The sequence below is a fragment of the Accipiter gentilis genome, chromosome Z, assembly GCF_929443795.1.
Source record: "Accipiter gentilis chromosome Z, bAccGen1.1, whole genome shotgun sequence".
NCBI lineage: Eukaryota > Metazoa > Chordata > Aves > Accipitriformes > Accipitridae > Astur > Astur gentilis.
The window spans coordinates 21,710,855-21,732,659 of NC_064919.1; the positions used below are offsets into that span (position 1 = coordinate 21,710,855).

The following is a 21,805-nucleotide window of genomic DNA, read 5'->3' on the forward strand; positions in this document are numbered from 1 at the left end:
TAAAGGCCAGGTCATCACAGCCGTATGCCACTGCCCTTGGCAATAAAGGGAAGAAAGGCTTTCCTTACCATACCTCCTTGCCGTGTTACTGCCCACACAGGGCACAGCAGTGACTGTGCACAAGGTATTATCTGCTGCAAGGAGAGGCAGGGAAGAAGTGGAAAGGCACAGGACCCCTGATTCACCCCCCTCAATTTGCCCTATCTCATTCTACCACAATCTTCCCCTGTCTTCCCCCATCCTCTGCCACCCTCCCCTCCATATTCCCCCCATCCTCCCCACTTCCATCCTTGCCCTGCCTCACTCCCACCCCTTTTCTTTCTTCTTCCTACCTTCTTGCTCCTTCTTCCCCCTTTCCTCATCCCTTTCTTCCTCCCTTCTTCCCCTCTCCTTCCCTCTTTCTCACCCATTCTTACCCCCATTCTCCCCACTCTCTCCCCATTCTCCCATTCTTACCCCGTTTCTCACCACCATTCTTCCACCCATTCTTCCCTCATTCCTTCCCTCCTCCTTCCCTCTTTCTCCCCCATTTCTTCCCCCCTTCTCCTTCTCATTCTTCCCTACCATTCTCCTTAGCATTCATCCCCTCGTTCCTCCCCATAGTCCTAGGACCATTCTTCCCCCCCATTCCTCCTCCCATTCTTCTTTCCCCATTCTCCCCACCATTTTCTCTTCCATTCTCCCCACTGTTTTCCCACCTGTTCTCCCCACCATTCCTCCCCACCATTCTTCATCCCCATTTTCCTCAGTGTTCACCCCATCATTCTTTCCCCATTTCCCCAGAGCTTACCTTTTCTTTCCCCACATTATTCCTTCCCCAGTCTTTCCCACCATTATTCCTCACGAGTCTTTCCCCTGTTATTCCCCCCAGCCTTCCCCCTAAGTCTTTCCCAATATTCTTCCCGTCATTCTTCTAGACCCTTCTTCTTCCCATTCTTCTCACCATTCTTATCCCCACAATTGTCCATTCCCAACCTCTCCTTCCCAGAGAGGCTGTGGATGCCCCATCTGTGGAAGAGTTCAAAGCCAGGCTGGATGGGGCTTTGAGCAACCTGGTCTAGTGGAAGGTGTCCCTGCCCATGGCAGGGGGGTTGGAACTAGACGATCTTTAAGATCCCTTCCAACTCAAACCATTCTATGTTTCTATGATTTACTGCTCCTCATTGTCACACCCTTCATTGCCCACCCAGTAGCCCCCTCATGTCTTCCACATCCCCTTCCCCCCCATTTTCTCCCTACTGCCATTTCTCCCCCGCCCCTACCTGTCAGTATTAGCAGCTGATCATGTGACAGCAGGGCATTATCTTCTCTTGTCATAAAAAGAGTTAAAGCCACTCATTCCTTCAGCTGCTCCAAGAGCAAGGTGAACCAGAGAAGCAGAGCAAGAATAGCCCCTAAGACATATCATACTGGGTGGTCTGTTCATGAGGACTGCTCCGTAACAGTGGCAGCATCAATATCTGTTTTCAGGAAGCAGAGTGTATTCTTTTCAAACTTCAGATAGTAATCTTAAAGTAAAATGCAGACCAATAGCAAAGAAGAAGAACTGGTTATGAGCTCTTCCTTAACACTGTGGGATATTGCCAACTTATTGTGTAGCTCTGTTGTCTCATGGTCGCCTCTGCAGCCGGACATTTCTCAATGATGATTTTAATTACATCTGCACTCATCTATTGCCTTGAAAAGGGGTTGACAGAAGCAAGTACAGGCATTCCTGGAAGACGGTAGTAGCACTGGGGATTCTGCCAGTGAAAGTTAATTCACAGCTTTGTTTAAAAGTCTTGAGTCAAAAAAGACGTTTTTAGCACTGATAATAGTACTGGCAAACTGAAAACTGTACTAAAATCTGTTTTTTCTCTCTACTTCTCACTTATGAGTTTTGGTGAATTGGAAATAGTACTAAAATCTATTTTATTTTTACTCTGCTTAATCACTGAGTAAACATACAGGGCTGAACAGGAAGGTATCACTTTACATCTCTACAGACTTCAATATCTGAAGTATCTTGAAATATCAACAGAGCTACATCAGTCAACATTGTGTAAGGCCCCTTCTGTTGTTTTTTCATAGTTGCTTTTGATGCAGTCTCTTGCCTTCCTCATATCGTAGACGATTAAAAACAGTTCCCTAAATTATTTTTCTATGTGCTATTCTTGATGAAGATATATTATATCATAAATCTTTAGTATGCATGACATTCATGCTATTTTATATCTGTATTCCATTGACAATTTAAGTAGTTACACATAGAAAAACTCGGAGGTTTTACAAAAAGCTGATCCAGCTTTCTATGTCATACTAACTCCTGCTTAGTTAGAGGTTGCATTTCTTCTTTAAAACAGGGAAGAATGTGTAAGTAGAACTATCCAAGAATTTTATTTTTTTTTTAAGAACTAAAAGTTAAGCATAAGTTAGCCATAGGATTAGATATGTCGGGACCCTAGTAATCTAAAAAATAATTCTCTGTCAGCTTTGTCTCAGAAAAATATTTAGTTCACTAAGACAGTTAAGACAAAATTATAGAGAAAATAAGACTCAACTTTATACTTAATTTTATATATATATATATATATATGCAGACAACCATTTTCACCACCAAGATTGTTAGAACAGATTTAAATCAGACAGTTTCTATTTGTGGAATTACATTTTTTAATTACATGGCTGATAATATGGAAGTCTTATTATTTATTGTTCACAAATAAATTTAGTAAATAGCCCTGTAAATCTCATTTTCTTTCCCTGTTTCATGTAAACGTTGAATAATATGTTAGTAACATCAGACAGTGTTTGGTTACATTTTTTTCAAATTACTTTAAGCACTTTTAATCCTAGGCAAACATACCAGTGTTTACCAGTCAGTGTGCTTTCTCAAGCATTTCACATAGACCTTTCAACAGGCTTTGGGGGTTTCTTTAACTATTTCTGCCTGCCTGTAACTTTTGCTCAAATTACTTGTTCTTTTGGACGAGGAGAGATCAGAAAGCCTGAGAAAGGATTTCCCTACATGTAGTTTTTCCCCCCTGAATTCCCACTGTCACTTCCCTTTATTGGACAGCACTGGCCCGTGATCAGTACCAGTGGGAAGCTTCTGTGGTTCATTCCTCACCCTTTTGCAAGATGTGCATGAAAGTCATGCAGTCAATACAGTCTCAGTGCTGACTCCTCTGTGTCCTTCCTTGGATTTAAGGAATTCCCACTCAGGAGAATTCCAAGGGATCCTTGGAGCCAAAGTGTGTGTGTCAGTACCCCCAGATTACAAGGTAAAAGATATATGAGATTGGAGAAAAGGTGTGGGGCAAATCCTGGTTTATCCACAGTAAAGTGTGATTAAGGGTAACTGTTTTCTCTACCATTAAGCTTCCAGAGAATGATCTTTGTAGCTAGCATAATAACCACTAATATGGACATTGTTCTTCTTCAAAGATAGAAAATTAAAGAGCGTAGTTTAAAAATGGATCTAGCTAACTCATTTTTCTGAAATGAAGTGTTAGCTAGCCTGCCTATTGATTTCCAGCATTGTCTAATGTAGAATGATGAATTGAAACAGAAATCAGTCCTTTATGCTTTTTTCATTAAGCATGAAATTGGTTGCTTTCTTTCTGGGCAGATTTTCTAAGGCCACTTGAGCAAATGGTTCAAGACATCTGTGTTCAACAAGCTTCACTGAGCCATATCGTTGTTGAAGTATATTCTGTCAGCTGTGATGTCTTTCGGTTGTCATTAAATGTATGCCTCAAATGAGGACAATATCCTACACTAGATCTTTATTCACAGGTTGATAAAAGCAAGTTCATCTTTAATCTGCAGCAGTTATCCTTCTGCACTGCTTTATTCATTCCCAAAGCAAGTGTCATTCAGAAAATTACTCAGAAGATTAGTTTCCTATTTAAGAAAAAGAAATAAATCAGTAAATATAAGATTGCACACAATTTCTATCTCAAGGTCTTGGTAGTTTTTTAGCTATAAGAGAAAATAACGTAAAAATGGATTTGGAGGCAGTGTTATATGGCATTAATTTTACAGGGTCTGTTGTACTCCAGATATTTCCCAGGCAAATATGTCTGAAACAATACAATATTGATTGGATAATTCCTTGGTAGAATATTGAAGACATTTCTCAGAAAAAAAACCAATAATTAGTATGCAGTGACACCTGTGATAGCTATATATAAGCTCTTTTCCTATCTTGTTTTCACATCCTCCCTCTTCCTGTTTTACACATGTTGCGCCAGAATGACCTCTTCTGATTTTTCAGTAGAACTTTACTTGCTACCTCCCTTTCACAGTCGTAGATCAGTCTGGACAAGGGTAAACCCAATTTATTAATTTTGAAATTATCTTTGCCTCTTCTATACACTCTACTTGAGAAATGACAGCTTTTGTAGTGTTCTTCCTTAAGACAAGATAAGAAAAATCATTTATTCACTGAGGCTGATGTTGAAGTTTGAATTACCTGGCAAAGATGCATTGTTATTTAAAAGGATGAATTGTTATTATTTACCCTGTTTACCCTTTCTTTCTTCTTTAGAGTGGCTTCAAATTCCACTTAAATGGGAACAAACCCTCTCTGTTCTTATCTGTGCATGGCTGTTTTTTAATTCAGGTTCTGTTGCTATACAGCTTACATTAAAGAACCCTAAAATATACTCCTGGAAGTTATTAATATATTAAAACTGTAAAACAGTGCCACCTTCAGTTAAAATTGTTAAATATTATTTCAGTGATATTAATAAAACAGTAAATAGATATTCAGAACTAGTTTTGATTATCCATTGATATGTAAGGGACATCCCTTCTGCCATCTCTTGGAGCCCCGATATTGCTGCCAGTGTTGGAGATAAATTCGTGTTAACAACCACAAGGAATTTTCTAAAAGTTTTCCTAGTGTAGACAACACCTTAGTGTCTGTATACAAAGTCAGAATCACAGTGCTCTAAGTGGACCTGGAATGAGTACAACTCTTAATTGATTCAAGAATCTCTTCTGAAGACATAACACAAGGAAGAAGTTCAGGCATTTTTTTCAGAGAACAGTAAACTCCAAATGTGAAACTTTGTCCGTGCTTCCTGCAGGGCCCCAAATGATTATATAGTGCATGAGCAATATGGTCAATACTGCATTTAAAAAAATATTTCACAGGTATGGGCAGTTGTCAATGCTATTCCCAGACTTCCTTGATGATGATGATGGAAAGTGAAGTAAACTCCACAGTAAGTGAATTTTTAAAGCAAGGAGGAAGAGTTTCAGATAAAGGAAAGTCATTTGAATGCATTCATCCTTTGGTAGCAATGGATTCAACCTAACAAAGTTTGGTTTTATTTATAGAATCATAGTATCCTAGAATGATTTGGGTTGGAAGGGACCTTCAAAGATCATCCAGGTCCAACCCCATTTTCATGGGCAGTGACAACTTTCACTAGATCAGGTTGCTCAAAGCCCCATCCAGCTTGACCTTTGAACACTTCCAGGGATGGGGCACACACAACTTCTCTGGGCAACCTGTTCCACTGTCTCACCACCCTCATCGTAAGGGTGCAAGACCTTGCACTTGGCCTTGTTGAACTTCATGAGGTTCACATGGGCCCAGTCCTCAAGCCTGGTCAAGTTCCCTCTGGATAGTATCCCTTCCCTCAAGCGAACCAACTGCACCACTCAACTTGGTGTCATCTGCAAATTTGCTGAGAATGCACTCAATGCCACTGTCTATGCTATTAATAAAGATATGAAACAGTACCAGTCCCAGTACAAAGCCCAGAGGAACACCACTCATTACTAATCTCCATTTGGACATTGAGCTGTTGACCGCAAGTCTTTGGACGTGGCCTTCCAGCCAATTCCTTTTGTGTCAAACAGTCCATCCATCAAACCCATCTCTCCAAATTAGGGGCAAGAATGTTGTGGGGGACTGTGTCAAAGGCCTTACAGAAGTTGAGGTAGATGACATCAGTAGCTTTTCCCTTGTCCACTGATGCTTTTCCCTTGTCCACTCCATCATAGAAGGCATGATTTTCCCTTGGTAAAGCCTTATTGGCTGTCTCTACTCACCTCTTGGTCATCCATATGCCTTCACATAGCTTCCAGGAGGATCTGTTCCACAATCTTCCCAGGCACAGAGGTGAGGCTGACTGGTCAGTAGTTCCCAAGGCCCTCCTCTTTACCCTTTTTAGTGGGTAAACAATTGAAGCCTAAATGGTAAAGAAGCTGCTTCTTGTGTAGTCAGCAAGGGTACAGATTACCTCCCACTATTGTGTACTGGGACTGTCCAAGTACATGCTTTCAAGGTGTTGAGGTAAAAGCCCCCAAACAGTGTCTTCTCTTGTCTCTTTGTCAGTCTGGCACTTTGTGTCCAGTCTTGCTACGACCTGCAGGCAGATGGCATTCTTTCAGAATGGTTACATCTTCATCATAGCATAACTTAAGTCAGAAGGCACCTCTGAAGGCCATCCTGTCCATGTCCCTGTGCTGAGAGCAGTTCCAGTAACACCAGATTTCTCAAGGACCTATTGTCCAAATGAATGCTGCAATAAAGAACATCACAACCAGGTTACTTTGGGGAAGTGTTATTAGGGAAGCAACCATAATGCTCCCATTTCTTTGTCAGCAAGAAATAGCTGTGATTCAGCCTCAGAGGTTCATAGATCATTGAAAGATCTATTAGGCATTATAAAGTCAGCAGTTAGTCTTAGCATAGTCAAGGACTCTCAGCTCTGGGGTTCAAGCAGCATATTGTTCTCCATTATTCACAGTTTTACTGTGGTTTGTGACTGCACATGCATGGATTTCATAGAAAACAAAGGTTGAAATACACACAATTTAGAGTTAGCACAGTCTGGATGCAGGTCAGGTCATTAGGCAGAAGCATTAATGGCACTGATGCCTCATAACTGTTTGGATAAAAGGAGGTCATCCAGTTTTTCTCCTGGACAGTGGTTCAACACAGTTGACTATAAGATACTGCTCTCCATCCTGAAAAGGAACAGAGATAGCAAGCTAGAAAGGCTCAAGAATTTCACTGAGGGACGTAGGATAGTAATGGGGATCATTTGTTGCCACCTACAGAGGAACAGGAGTGAATTGCGTAGGTGTCAAGTGACCTAGTAGAGCAACATGGACAGTTGCCAACTGATCTGCAAATGATTCAGATCTTTACATCCATTTTCCTGCTTGCCTGTAATGCTGCCTGTTGTATGTCCCAGCTGTTCAACAGCAGCATTCGTGACTACAGAACATTGGTCACAGCATAAACCTAAGTGAGTCCATGGTGATGGTGACAGAAACACACTGTTAGAGTTTGACCATTTCCTCAGTCAGTCAGTGCTCTTTGAATGTGAGTCATTCTGGGTTCATGAAGATCTGGCATAGCAACATCTACAAATACCACTCTGCAGTATGTTCAGTTCATTTTGCAATGGTACTAATCTGTGATATACAGCCTTTTGCCACTTCCTATTTGTGTCACCAGTGCTGTAAACTTCATGAAGCCATCATCGCCTAAGGAATGTTACCCATATGCCAGGAGACAGGCTCTTGCACGCACACCAGCAATGAATTTCAGCAGTAGTTTCCTTATAGAGCTGAACTGAAAGCTGAGTTCTTTGTTATTTTCATGATACTCAGGACAATTTAAAGGTATTCTGAAGTTTGGCATTAGATTGTAAGTATTCACAGAAACTGCCTGTCACAAGGGTAAAGTTTCATCTGTGCATGAGGTAGTCTTGATGGTTGGACAAAACTCATATAGTTACCCTATAATTTTACAGATGCTCATATACCAGATAAAACTCCCCCTGTCACCTCCCCATGCACTAGGTACAGAGATGATGTTGAAAAATGCTCTCAAGTCAACACATGCTTCCAATTGGAAACATGTTATATGGATCCTTTTTAGAAAGTTCAAGGTAAATTTTGATTCCTAAAATAAAATCTGATGAAGTGATTAAAGTGACAGAGAAGTTGCTTCCTAATTGTCCCCTTTTCTGATTATTGGCCCCTAGTAGCTCTAGGACAACTATAAATAAATAAATAAATAAGTGAAACTATAGTCAAGCCTGCGGGCCTCTTTATTCACATTTTGCATTTTCTTTTCCTCAAGGGGAGCGTAGAGCACAATATATAGTGAAGAACTACTTTTGCAAATTTGACCCTTGCAGATTTTCATCAGATAATATTTTCTTTAGTGCTAGGGAAATGGTTTGACACCTCAGGTCTACCAGGCAGCACGACACCTCTTTACTAACGTGAATGAAGTGTCCTCAGTTTTTTTGTTCCTCTATCTTTTTACTTCTTCAACACAACGATGGGATCATCCAAATTCTCATGTTAATGAATAAAATTAAAGAAATAATTTTAGGAACATAGTTGGAAAAAAAAATTGTCATCACCTTTTTACATTTGAGATACTGGTGCATGGAAGAGATACGGCTTATCAGATTATATCAGAATTATTTGTCAGATTCTGGAATCAAGCTAGCTGCTCCACATTCTAGTCCCCTGCCTTAAACTCAGACCATTCTTTACTGTTGTTTATAAAAGAATCAAACAGTATTTATTTGACCCAGACTTTTAATAGCCCCTGCCTGAGTTCATAAGTGAGGATAGATAAGCAAGAGGCTTTTTCCTTGGAGCAGCTGTTGAAGACTACTCACATAACTCCTGCAGTGCTGGTGTTTTGGAGGACATAGGCAGTACTTGCTTTTACTTCTTCAGGGAACAAGCATCTGAAAACAGAAGAGATTCAAGCCATGCCCTGGTCCACTCTGGCCTATGGTTTCAGTGTTTTGTAGGGGGAAACCATGCTGTAACTGCTTAAGCACTGATGCAGCCTGTACAGCACCCAAATAGAAAATAGCACAAAGAAGGATTGTGTCTACCAGTCTGACTTGCTTTCTTCCCTACTGCTATATTCTCATCCTTTATTAAATGGAGTGTAAATTCATCATCCAAGTTAAATTAAGAATATGTTTATAAGTCAGTAAAAATATTGCTAACTGTTCTCGGTGTTCCAGTTTGTTTTCTGGAAAACAATGTTTATAAAAAGGTGTTGGGAAGAAAAACAATGAAAAAAAATGAAATACCTTACTCTGCAGTAACTGTAACAAAAGAAAAGAGAAATACATGACTTTACAATGATCCAAGACAGATTTCTAACAAAGGTCATTCCTTCTTCAGTGTCCAATTTTACAATTTTGTCATCAATGGTTTATGTAAATGTGTGTTATTAAGGTTAGAAAGTAGAGAAGGCCAAGCAACAAAATAAATGTAAGCTCAAATAAAGTGACGACAAACAAAATGCTGATGCCTTTTCCTCTGTCTAGACCCCTGTGTGGAAAGCAGTGTTTTCATAAAACTCAGACAGAATTCATTTCCATACTGAGTGCTTAATAGTTCCTGTCAGAGCAAAACAGCTGGCAAACATATGGTATCCATTTCCCTGTATCACTTGGAAAAAATTTCACATGTAAATAAAACCAACATAAAAGTGTAGGCCTTTGAACCTAGAATCTTATACAATACATAAATAAGTCAGCACAGTGTGTTCTTTGTATTGGCCCACTAAGTTGCATGCCTTTTGATTATTATTATTTTTATTTCTTCTTCGGAAATGTATTCTTAATCACTTCCAAAAGTATTAAGGTAATTTTCAGACATCCGTAACTACTAAGCTGGACTAATCTTTCACTTCAGACATTAATGTTGCACTGAAAGTGTGTATATCTGTTTCCTTAGGAAGGTGTTCATGGCAAATTGTGTGTTTTGACCACAAATTAGATCCCACTGATATGCAGTTAGCACATGTAATAAATCTGCTTTGTTTAAACAGTATTCTTGACTTTTAGAATGCATTAACTCTTAGTGTACATTAAAAGGGGCATAGAAACTGCCTAAAGGCTTTAGTGGTTTTAGTGCTGTCCCTCAACTGAAAATAACAAAGTAAGGAAAACTGTTTGCCAGAGTTCCACTGATTATGGAGATCATAAGTATCAACAGCTGACACTGTGTGAAAGAGTGCAAGTTCAGTGAGTTTGAGTTCAAGTTCAATAGGAGTAAGAGTTCAGGTGTCTTAAGCTCCCTTTCTTCTCTGCAAGTCAGATTCACTGGTCAAACTCCATATCCTGCAGTGCACTGAAATAATGGTCTAGAAGGTCCAGAGCTATGTGTGTGAGTGTGTGCATGTGTGTATATATATATAAGGGATGGAAAGTTTGACAGAGAAGCCCAGCACAGAGAGGAAAAGTGGAAGAGGAAAGATCATACCTGAATAAGTAGGGTTAATTTTCAGATCAGAGAATCACAAAATCATTCAGGTTGGCAGGGACCACTTGAGATCATCTAGTCCAATGGCTCTGCTTAAGCAGGGCCAGCTAGAGCAGGTTAAACCCAGGACTGTGTCCAGTCAGGTTTTGAGTATCTCCAAGGATGGAGCATCCACAATGTCTCTGGGCAACCTGTGCCAGTGTTTGACCAGCCTCACAGTAAAAAAGTGGTTTTTTGTGTTCAGATGGAATTTCGTGTGTTTCACTTTGTGCCCATTGGCTCTTGTCCTGTCAGTGGCCATCACAGAGAGGAGCCTTGCTCCCTCTTCTTCACTGCTTCCCATCATGTAGTAATACCCAAGGATAAGATTCCTTCTGGCCCTTCTCTTCTCCAGGGTGAACAGTCCCAACTGTCAGTCACTATTCATATGAATTTCCAGTTCTTGTATGAAAAGTACATCTCCCAGAGATAACAAGCCTTAAAAATTAAATTGTTATTACTGTTGTTAAAACAAATCCACTAAAAAGTTTTCACTAACCCTTTTGTTGACCTCCCAGAAAATCATCCTACTCTTATGATGTATCTCTGTGCAATAAAAAAAGCAGAGTGCTAATTAGTGTAGTTGGACAAGACCACTGTAAATGCCACTAGGGTCTTATTGACGCCCATTACTTGATTAAAACTACTTTATTTGTAATTGATTACAATGTATATCCTGTTTGAAGAAAGTTTCTTTTCTGGATTGTCAGATTCTTGAGCTGTTTTGATAGAGGTGCCATTAAATCTGCTTAGATATGAATGTGGCATGTTATAATGTAGTTCTTGTTTCCGGTGTTTGGTCAGGTATATCTTTAAAGCATGCTATATTATGTCACACGTCTGGTAGTAATCACTTCTAAGTCACATTCCTCTATTTCTCTAGTTTCCAGCAGCAGCTGGAACTGTGGAGTCTCAACTCTTATCGGAAATGCACAGAAACCAACAGGAATTGCAGATGTGTGCAATAAATTCAGACCAGTGAAGAGGGTTTCCCCATTAAAGCACCAGCCAGAAAGCTCTGAGAACAATGAAAGTGATGACCAGAAGAATCAAAAAGGAGAATACCAGAAAGGTAGCGATTCTCAATCTGCACCTCCAAATGATGACCAGATTCCCGAAGAAGGAGAGAGTCTTAAAAGCAAAAACACCGAGCCAACTGTTCTGCTTGGGGAGCTGGAGCACTATGACCTGGATATGGATGAAATTTTGGATGTGCCTTATATTAAATCAAGCCAGCAACTTGTTCCTTTTACAAAGGTAGCTCCTGAGAAAAAACTTTTGGGTGTATGTCCAACATTGAATGGTCTTAGTGGCAAGACCTGCTCTGCAGGGAGCACAGAGAACTCGCCTGCCGGAGGGACACAGTTCTGTGTGCTGTCTCCTGTGAAAGGCTCTCAGCTGAGAAAAACGCAGCCCATTGTCCTTGACCAGCACAAGCATTTAACGGAAGAATTAGAGCTTTCCCAGCCTTTAGTTAAGTGTAGCTCAGTCCAGGAATCTGAAGCCCAGGGCAAGGGCTTCCTCAGCAGGACATTTGTTGATCCTCATGCTCACAAAACAGAGAAGACTATGCCAAACTGCCACGTAAGGACTTTCCACCTGCAGACGGTAGTGGCAGAAAGCAAGCAGCTAGAGGAACTGAGTATGAATTGGAGCAGTCCAGGGGGCCCAGAAGAGAGGAGCGAAGAGGTGAAAAAAATTAAGAGCATCTTAAACATTGTAAAGGAAGGCCAAATATCTTTACTCGTAAGTATCAACTTTTTCATAAACCACATAGAATAAGGGCTATCTGTGATGTGGTGTATTAAGCCAGCAAAGCTGATGAAGTGCGCATTTTGAACCACTGCCCTTTTTATCTTGTACGCTCCTTAGAAATTGAGCATATGGGCTTCCAAATGGAAAGTTTTAATCTTTAAATCAAATACGTAGCAAAACCAAGATACTAGTTTTATATAAATGTGGCCAAGATTACTAGTTTATGCAGTACACTGAAATCATATAGAAGGCAGGTATTTTAACTACTGAGATCACTTAAATATTTAATTTAAATCTTAACTGAGTTTTGCCTTTCACAACATTCGTGGGTCGCTTTGTTCAGTTATTGCTGGTTTACCTCAGTTGTTACTTAGAGGCTGATGATGGGAACAGAGGGGCTTCTGTTGTATTCTGATTATTATTCAGGAGTGTTTATGCTGTCTTGTTGCAGCAGCATTCTTGGGCAGGAGCTTTCTCTAAAGCCTCATTGGCCTCTGACCCATATGAAGTTTTTTAGTAAATTCTAATACACAGGCACTATCAATGATGGTTTCCAAAGTAACTCGATGCAGGTTAACACAATGATGCAGAGCATGTGATCTCCACTCAGAACGGCTGGTGGAGGCACAGTACATGTGTAAGAACTGTTTTTGTTAAGATTTTTGTTTAGCTTCTCTGTTTACCAGTCTAGCTCAGGCACAAAGGCATGCTATTAACATAGCAACAAGAACAAAGGGAGATATTCAAAGACCAGACAGAGGCAGAAGAGAATATTAGATTGCTCAGTAAGAAATAAAAGCAAATTAAATTCGTCCTGAGATAGGAATTGGGGGGGGGGGGGGGAAAGAGGTCATCATGGAAAGAAAATGTGTATTTTTTCCAAACAGGTCGAAACCTCTGAATGAAGTAGACTCATTGAACAGTACTCTGGCAAGACTGCACAATTCTAGGAACTTATCATTGCTATTCCTTAACTCTGTCTTCCTTTTTCCATTTTCCTTCTGGAGTTTCTCAATCCAATTGCTTTGTTTCAAAATTAGATTTGGGCAGAAATAATGTATTAGGTTGTGTAGTACTTCAGATAAATATTCAACAATTTTTTTTTGTAGAAACAAGCTGTCAAATAAAAGTCTTCTGTAACATGTTTTAACTACATTTTTGATGGTGCTTCACAAGCTGCCATTTTTGTGATGAGCAAAATTAATCAGGAATGTTTTTTAGGAGTCATGGATGTTTTCTCTTCAATTACTCATCAATATAATGTGTGTGCCGTCCCCCCCCCCCCCCCCCCAAAAAAAAAAAAAAAAAAAAAAAGAGAGAAAGAAAAAGGAGAGAAACCAAATGCTAAATAGACAAAAATTATGAAAATATGGGTATTTTTGCAGCTACTTCATTGATCAAAGTAGTACAAAGACTTAAAGCTACTCAAGATCTTGCACTGTTGTATGACAACTGCATGAGAAGGAGTGAAACTACTCAGTGAATCAAGCCTGTGAGCATCCCACCTCTATCCTTTTGCTAAGGTTGCCACGTTCTGTATAGTGAAGTGAAAAGCTCTTGGCATTGAGTTATAAAAGAATATGCCTATGGGGAAGCATCTTTGTATTTGGCTTGTGTCTTTCACTGTGAGGCTTAATGTTCTGTGTATCTTTTTATCTTTAGTTGTAGCTAACATAATGCTTTTTTTCACAGCCACATTTAGCAGCAGATAATCTGGATAAGATCCATGATGAATGTGACAACAATCTGTTGCATGTAGCAGCATCAAAGGGACATGCAGAATGCCTGCAGCATCTCACTTCTTTGATGGGTGAAGACTGTTTGAATGAACGAAACATTGAGCAGCTAACTCCAGCCGGATTAGCAATAAAGGTAACTTGGTCTCTCTCTCTACTGTAATGTGACATAAAGGTCATTTATTTTCTTCCTGTGATGGCAATAAGTAATACATCCAGCAGGATGTTATTTTTCAAGCATTTTGGTAAGTGAGAGCAAAAAGAACTGTTGGCTGATACTGCATAAGCAAATAAAAATGGATTACTATGCAGGATACAATATCAGCTGTATAACATTGACATTTTATATGTTGTTGTCAATGCATATACATTCATTTTTAAATCAGTTAACTGACTTTAAAAAAGTTTGTTATATTTTTAAGGAACTTTCCTTTAACTCAGACTCAGTTGTTTCTTTAGAGAGCATAACAGTTTCTTGATTTTTTACAAATACAGGTATAATCTTGTAAGTCAAGTGTGAGAACATGTTTACAAAGCATAAAAAACCTCTGATCCACATATGGAGGTGAAAATTCTTGGATGTCTAGAACAATCGCATCAAGGTTAAAATGTACATGTTACAGAACAACCTGTTAGAAACTGCAAAAATTGCGGTCGAAGCTTACAGGAAAACCTATTATGTAGGAAAATGGGAAAAATATTGGTGTTGCTGCACTGAAATAAAACAGTGGTGTACAGGAAGGCTCATAATTTAACCATACTGATTCTGGTTCTTCAGTAAATGAGATAAATGGTTGAATGCTATTCCTTTTAGTTACTAAGTACCTTAATAAGAATCAAGGCAAGGGGTGAAATATAATACAGGAGTTTCTGTTTCTTCTGGGGATGTATTGGGTTTTGCTTCTTGCAAAAACTTTAGAAACTGACAGAGGAGTGGTAGATTCCAACCTGCAGGTTTCTATCTTTGAGATGTCATTTCAGTGACCTAGGGCCCTGGTGCACATTTCAGCATTGGATTTTTTTTATTTTTCAGGAACAAGCTGTAAGAATATAAAATTGAACTGATACCTAGTTGTACTAATGAAATGCTATTATAAAAGTCAGGTATTTAGCTTCAATACCTTGGCCCGTGTCCAAACTGAATAGTTATAGCCTGCCAATTTAAAGTCATACAATTTTAGTTGGAAATCATTTTCTTTCCTGTTTTTTTCAACCTGGGTACATAATGTGTTTATAAGCCAATAAGGCCTTTTGTCTTTTTCTCCAGAAAGATTGGCTTTTTTAATAATTGGTTCCTTTAGTTTCTCTATTACTTGAGCATGCTTAGACATTCACAGAAAAGTGTGTAAATGTAATGGAGTTCTTCATGTAAGTGAGGGTACTCAGGCCCAGGTGTTTCTAAGGATGACCTACATGGCTGGACTTGTCCTAGATCATTGCAAATTTTTGCGAGAGCCTTAAACTAATCTGGCATAACTAAACTTTGTAGATCTTGATCCTTACTCTCAGAGTGTTTTTGCACACTGATAGAATGGACTTTATTCTTCTTGCTCTTACTTTATACCATTAACTCACATAATGTTATACCATGTGGGGCATGCATGTAAGTTCTTCAAGAATTATGACTATCAGAATAGAAGAATACTTGTATGCAGGAACATCAATTTCCATGGAAGAGAATTTTAACAATGTAGTGATGATCCGTAACATTTCCCAGTAAAGAATGAATTAATTAAAGCTAGTTCTTTTGATTAAAGGCCTCTTTCTGACCTTGAGATAAGAGCTACAGAGTGAAAATGGAGTGGTATATTATGGCCAGTTGCACTGTCACATTGATAGTTTATTTTAACTAACTGTGGAAAAATCCCTTCCACATTAGCAAAATTATCATATTTAGCAGGTACTTAAGTTTATTAATTCTTTAACTTAATTTTAAAAATACAAAAATATTTTACTCAGTTGTGATATAAAGGAAAACAAAATAAAAAATTATTAGTTAGTCATGCTTACCAATATTTGAACCCAAATAGGATTAGGAGGATTTTTCTAGCATAGTAAAAAGAATACAAGTAGTTTCATTGTTTTGCTTCATTACTGAAATTGAGAGAAATAGATTTAAGTAGGTAAAGGAAAATGGTGTGCATTTTTGTGCTTATATACATACATTACATATGGAATGAATAAGACAAATATCAAATTAATTTTATTCCAATTTTTCTTTCTCCCATATAATTTTAAATGGGTTAATATTTATTACATTCTTCTCCTTCTTCTCATAAAGATAAAACTGAAACTTGAAATAGATATTTCGTTCCTTCTCCTGATGGCTTTTTCCATTTTATGCACACAGACAGCTTTTTATGTCATGTATGTTGACCTCTGTGAGGTTTTGACTGAGCAATTGAAATACTTGTTTCAGCTATAAATGATATAATAGCCTTTATGAACAGGAAAGTTGAAAAATGAAGTAAGAGCAGGCTGGAATGTAGGTCATGCCAAACTGCATTTACGAAGGTACCATTGCTGAAAAGGGGCCACAGCAAGAGAAGCTGCTAAAAACTACTACCTTTACGCTGAGCCACATGCATGCTCTGAAGAAAATGTTCCATCTGTTTCCACAGCATCTACATGCCACTTCATATTAACTTGCAAACTACTAGGAGTGTGCATATCAGCTTGGGAATCTTGAGACTAGGCTCTAAAAGGTGTTCAGGGCCAGAACTATCTCCTTGTTTATGTTTGTACAGTATCTATTACAGATAGGTCCTAATCCATGAGAATTAGGTGTTCAGATACTACATACATGAGAATAACTTAGGAAGTGTGCATTAAATTAGTGATTAATGAATACTTGAGTTTGTAGGGAGACTGTTCACTCTGCTCCAGCAAATGATCTCATTTAGTCATTGAGCCTTGCTGTCCAAGTGATAGAAATAGAACTATGGTTTTGCTCTGAAAAATCTGAGAGTGGGGACCAGATTGTGTATATAAGACTGTCTGACTACCACTTTCACTTTGCCACTTTCACTATAATCAGTAGCCAAACTGGAAGTGACACAGGACAGCAAGATAAACAAGGGCATTACATGAAAGCAGATAAAAGAACACATTTTCAAATGAACTGGAATTTCATAGCATTTTAATAATTCTGATAAGCTTTTCCCTGTTTAGAATTGAAACAGCTGGAATGTAAAATTTGTTTTTATTTGTTTAGAACGGTCAGCTGGAGTGTGTTCGATGGATGGTGAGTGAAACAGAAGCTATTGCAGAATTAAGTTGCTCAAAAGACCACCCAAGCCTTATTCATTATGCAGGTTGCTATGGCCAGGTATGACTTTCATCTACATTTCCAAATAGGTTATTTAGATGCTTATACAACAATTTCAATTTAAAGCATGTTTATAATTTTGTGGCTTTTAATTACAGGTGTTCTTAATTAGTTCAAATACAGCAAGAACTTTTCCAACTTAATCTGTGGGGTTTTTCAGTAATTTCCCTCTTAAGTGTTTGTTTGGTTTTTTTTCTTTTTAAGCTTTAAGTGATGGCTAGGAGAAGATCAGCTGGCATATTGGGCCAACCTATCAATCCCAAGAACATCAGGGAAGATTAGCTGTCATGATCGCTAGAGGAGTCCTAGGACACATCAGAAAATCACCAAACATTTTGGGATAGTTCATATTCTCTTTCCAGGAGAGACTAATCTCAGAAAATTTTGGCAAATTCTGACAATTTAGGAATTCAGTATATTGGCAGTGAAGTGAAGTATGGTGAAACTTGAACATCATCTGTCTAGCTTTAGCCAGTTTTATTGAGAATTACATATAAAAATATGTTGTAAATCAATAGTGTTCCACACCTAACTTATCTATAAATCTAATGATGAGAAACCACAGAAGTACAGCATTTCAGTGCTTTGCTAATGTCTGGGGAAACATATACTACTTAATTGCACCACATTCTCTTCCCACAAAGTCTGTTTTTCCTGAGTAGACCTTGCAATAACCCCTCTTCAAAGGACCTTCTCCAGGATCTGCTATGCAAGGAATAGTGATCGGTTATTCTTCTCTAATCTCTTTGGCAGATGGGCCACTTTATCATGCAGTTTCTTCAACAGACATTAAGGATAAATGCATAAAACCCACTATTTTTGTGCTAATGCTTTTTTTTCTTTTACTTGTTAAGAGAGAACAAGCGAAATGTAACCACTAAGAAAATTATCTTTTTCTTTCCTGTACAAGTGTGGTTGTTTCGTTCAATGCCATACAATTATTGTGGCTTATTTCTGCGGTTAACTGATCCTGTCCAAGAATGAATTTACTGGAGGGGGAAGGAAAGAGAGGGGGCAGGTTTGGAAGGCTACAGAGCTGGAATTCTACCCTTTTCCCTGCTGTTTCCATAGGCACACAGACACCCTTGTTTTCATGCTGTCCGAAGACCTCCTTTGCCTTTTCTCCACTCACCTACTGTGCAGATGTTACTGGTGCAACTTAGGACCCTGCTGGATGTACTGATTGATTGTGTCCTGCTTTCCGTAGCAAGTTTGGCCTGTAAACCTAGCACTGAATATAGGGAGGCTGGGAGCCAGATCAGAACTGGATTTGAGAAAGGCATGTTTGCTACTGGCAAGAAAAAGTTTGGAAGAGAAAGTCTCATATGAACTTACATTCATATCTTCAATTGATTAGCCTGATTTTGTCCTCATCTCTAGAGATATTTATACAAACTAAATCCAGTGAAGCTTTGGGTTTTTTCAGTGAGCTATGGTGTCGACTGCCAGAAACAGATCTGGCACACTTCATCTAGATTCTTTTCAGAGCAGGACAGAAGCTCTACCAGTTAAGAAACACCAGCTACAATCAGCCACCCATGAAATTTAAAAAGGTGATACATAAATTGCTGCCAAATTTTTTTAGTTAGCTGAATGCCAAAGAAAGTTCACATGTAATGTCAATTATCTTTTTTTTAATAATCCACAAACATCTTGCAAACATGAGGGAATGCTGAGGCTGAAGGGATGCCAGACTATCTTACCCAACTGTGTTAAGAAGAAAAAAACTGAGAAATTCAAATGCGTAGTTGGCACTATCGTTGAAGCTTTAATTTATTTTACCATTACGTACACAAGAGATAAACCATGTAAACACTGGTCTTGGCAGAATTGCAAGAGTAATATTTTTACAAGGAAGACCTGTTATTGAATCATTTTCTAAAAGAGCCAGTCCGTCCATTGTTTCCCCAGGCATTAGACATGCGCACCATGTTTTTCTTCAGTAAGTATCATTTAGAATGGTCAGCAAAAGGGAGTTCATAGCAATGCTTCTGTGTGAAAGGTGATCGAACAACAGTCATGGCCTGACTCCAAAGACATCTCCACAATACTATATTTTTCTAGTGAGAGAGGAACCACAGAAGTTCATCTGATGGAAGACGAGAAGTCAACCTGTAGCCTGGTCAGCATACCTCCTAGCAAGGGCTTCTTTAAGCATGCAAGAAGCAACCATGGTTGTTGGCAGGCCTCTCCATGCCAAGCATAAGTCATGGGTACATGGCAGATTGTGAACCAGCTGTGTCTGGCACAGTCACCATGTGACAGGAGGGGATGCTGGTGCAGTCCTAGGTGCACATATTAGGCCCTGACTAAGCTTCAAAGGGCTGTAATTTCTTTTCGACACAGATGCTGTAGTAGCATGGACTGCACAGGTAAGAGGCAGAGAGTGGGGAATGCCAAGGGTTTGTTGCCTCTGAGCTCCAGAGACTCTAGAGGGACTTTGGGGAACCAGAGCTACAGCATGACTGGAGACCTAGAAGGGGTTCTGTGCACTACTTGTCAGTGGTGTAGTGCTGGAGAGTGCAGTGGGGAGGAGTGTGTGACATTCAGATACGCAAATGCCTAACAACACACCTTTTTTGCACCTCAGGATGTTTGTCTTCCTGTCTAATGTCATTTTTGCAAGAGTAATGTGTTGTTTTCACTCGCTCCTACTCCTCTACTGTGAAGGGATACGGGAAAGGCAGCTTATTTATTTAATACTGGGTGAAGGGGCTAGGATTAGCTGTAGAATCGGTACTCTTCACCATGCTAATCCTTCCATTTGTAGTCAATTTAATTATTTAAATGGTCTTTGTTAGTTGTTCTTTCTGCTTCAAAAGTCAGCTGATGGAGCCAAAGTCTGCAGCCTGTCCCAAAACAGAAATTACATATTGTGACATTTTCCCAGAATCTTTTCTTAGGGAGGTTTGAATTATTATAGGTCTAGAATATCCCAGAGGGATGTTAACCACTGCTGCCACATAAGGCCATTGTAGGTCTTAAAATTATCAGATATACTGAATAATTTGTCAGTATTTATCAGTGCCTGTTACATAACAAATATGTGATCATTTTCCATTATCTTAATATCATGAATTTTCTTATTATCCTTCATTTTGTCTGAATAAATTGAGTTGATGACTATAAACCTACTCTTAAGAGTACTTTTCTTCCAAATACCTAATGTGAGTGTTACTAAAGTGATACATGATATATTTTGATATATGATGTTTTCATTTTCCCTAGATGTAAGTGAAGAAAATAGTTGAGGTTTTTGTTTGGGTTTTTTTTGTTTTGTTTTGGGTTTTTTTTGTCAAGGATACATTTGTTAAAAAACAGTCATTTGAGAGAAACACAAACTATTTGAGTAGGCCTCTGACTGTGTGCCTGTGATCAGCTGATGCACAGACAGTCCTGAGTACAGATGATTGCATTTAGCCATCCAGGCACTTGATTTCCGTGATGATAAGATAAATGACTAGAAAGCATTATTTGCTCCATGCTGATTGTGATCATAAAATTACAGAACATGCTTAACATTCTGGTGCCTATTATGTTCCAAAGAAATATATAATTTCAAAGCTATAGTTGTCTTCAAATTCTGCAGAGGAGCTTTGCTAAAATATTTTTCTTTTAATTATTAAAACATAAGGGCAATTCATAGGAGTAGTGTAATCCTTCTTCACTGCTGGCCAACACCACAGGCATCTCGAGAAATTGCTCAAAAGTATTTTAAAAGGGATATGTGATCTGAAGTCATCTCTTCATGCTGGCTGTCAGCTGTATTGGGCATTCAGCCAAGGAGAAGTAAAAATACCTATCCCTTCACCCTGTAATAAAAACAAAACTGCTGTTAAAGTGGAAATATGAAGAAGGTAAGTTCCAGACAGACTAGCCCTCTGAAGTAGTGAGCAGAGATCCAGGTGCTTGAATGGGCAGAATTGTTTAGAGGAGACCTTAAAGAGTCTCAGGATCCATCTCCTTTTCCTTGACATTAAAATTTCTGTGGTACTTTTATACATAAAATGAGGTTTATACCCACCGTTCCTAGCTAGAATTTCCTTTCCTCATTCTTATTCATTCTTTTTCCTACATGATTACTGCTCAGAGTCCTAGACATGCTTTCAGTACTGTTTTATTTAGGTACACTTCACTCTTACAGACCCATGTATCTGTGGGTGATTATGTACTTACGTACCACTGAAGCTACCAAAGTGCTGCAAGGTTAAGTCTGTGCATTGGTGTTTGCCTCACCAACACTAGAATCTACAAAGCCCTTTTGAACTAGAGGTCCTAGCCGGTATAATGCATGACATATCAATGGAAGATAATAGAAAATACCTGTTTAAATGAAAAAGTTTTAAGATAGAAAGTAATTTATTCTTTTCAGCTATTCAGGTGCAAATACTGGGAGTGCAGCTGTACTGTATGGCATAGGCAGCTATGCTTTAATGGACCTCACTTTTTTATGTAATCTATACTTTTATTCTAGATTTTCAATATGTATCAAATTCAGCAGGGCACAATGAAATTTAATCTGAAGAGGCATGGAAGGTTCCTACAGAGAAGAAGGTTTTTCCAATAAACCTGCTGGGGAAAATAAGAAATTAATTAAGTTTAGTGCATATATATAAACTTCATTGTTAGAAATGAATACCCATATAAATGTGTATTACACCTCCATACACACACAATGAGTGATGTTAAA

At 38.8% G+C, this 21,805-nt stretch overlaps 1 protein-coding gene across 4 annotated transcripts in view; it reads left to right on the forward strand.

Moving 5' to 3' along the window:
- The window catches only part of SNCAIP (synuclein alpha interacting protein), a 98,361-nt gene that overhangs the window by 54,044 nt on the left and 22,512 nt on the right, over window positions 1-21,805 (forward strand). For 3 of the 4 annotated variants that reach the window (XM_049795713.1, XM_049795715.1, XM_049795714.1), the window contains exons 4-6: window positions 11,180-12,042; window positions 13,744-13,923; window positions 17,002-17,115. In XM_049795713.1, the coding sequence (XP_049651670.1) occupies window positions 11,180-12,042; window positions 13,744-13,923; window positions 17,002-17,115 (1,157 nt within the window). Of the gene's footprint in view, window positions 1-1,958; window positions 2,042-11,179; window positions 12,043-13,743; window positions 13,924-17,001; window positions 17,116-21,805 lie in introns of those variants that run through there. The other variant, XM_049795716.1, reaches the window with a different exon arrangement.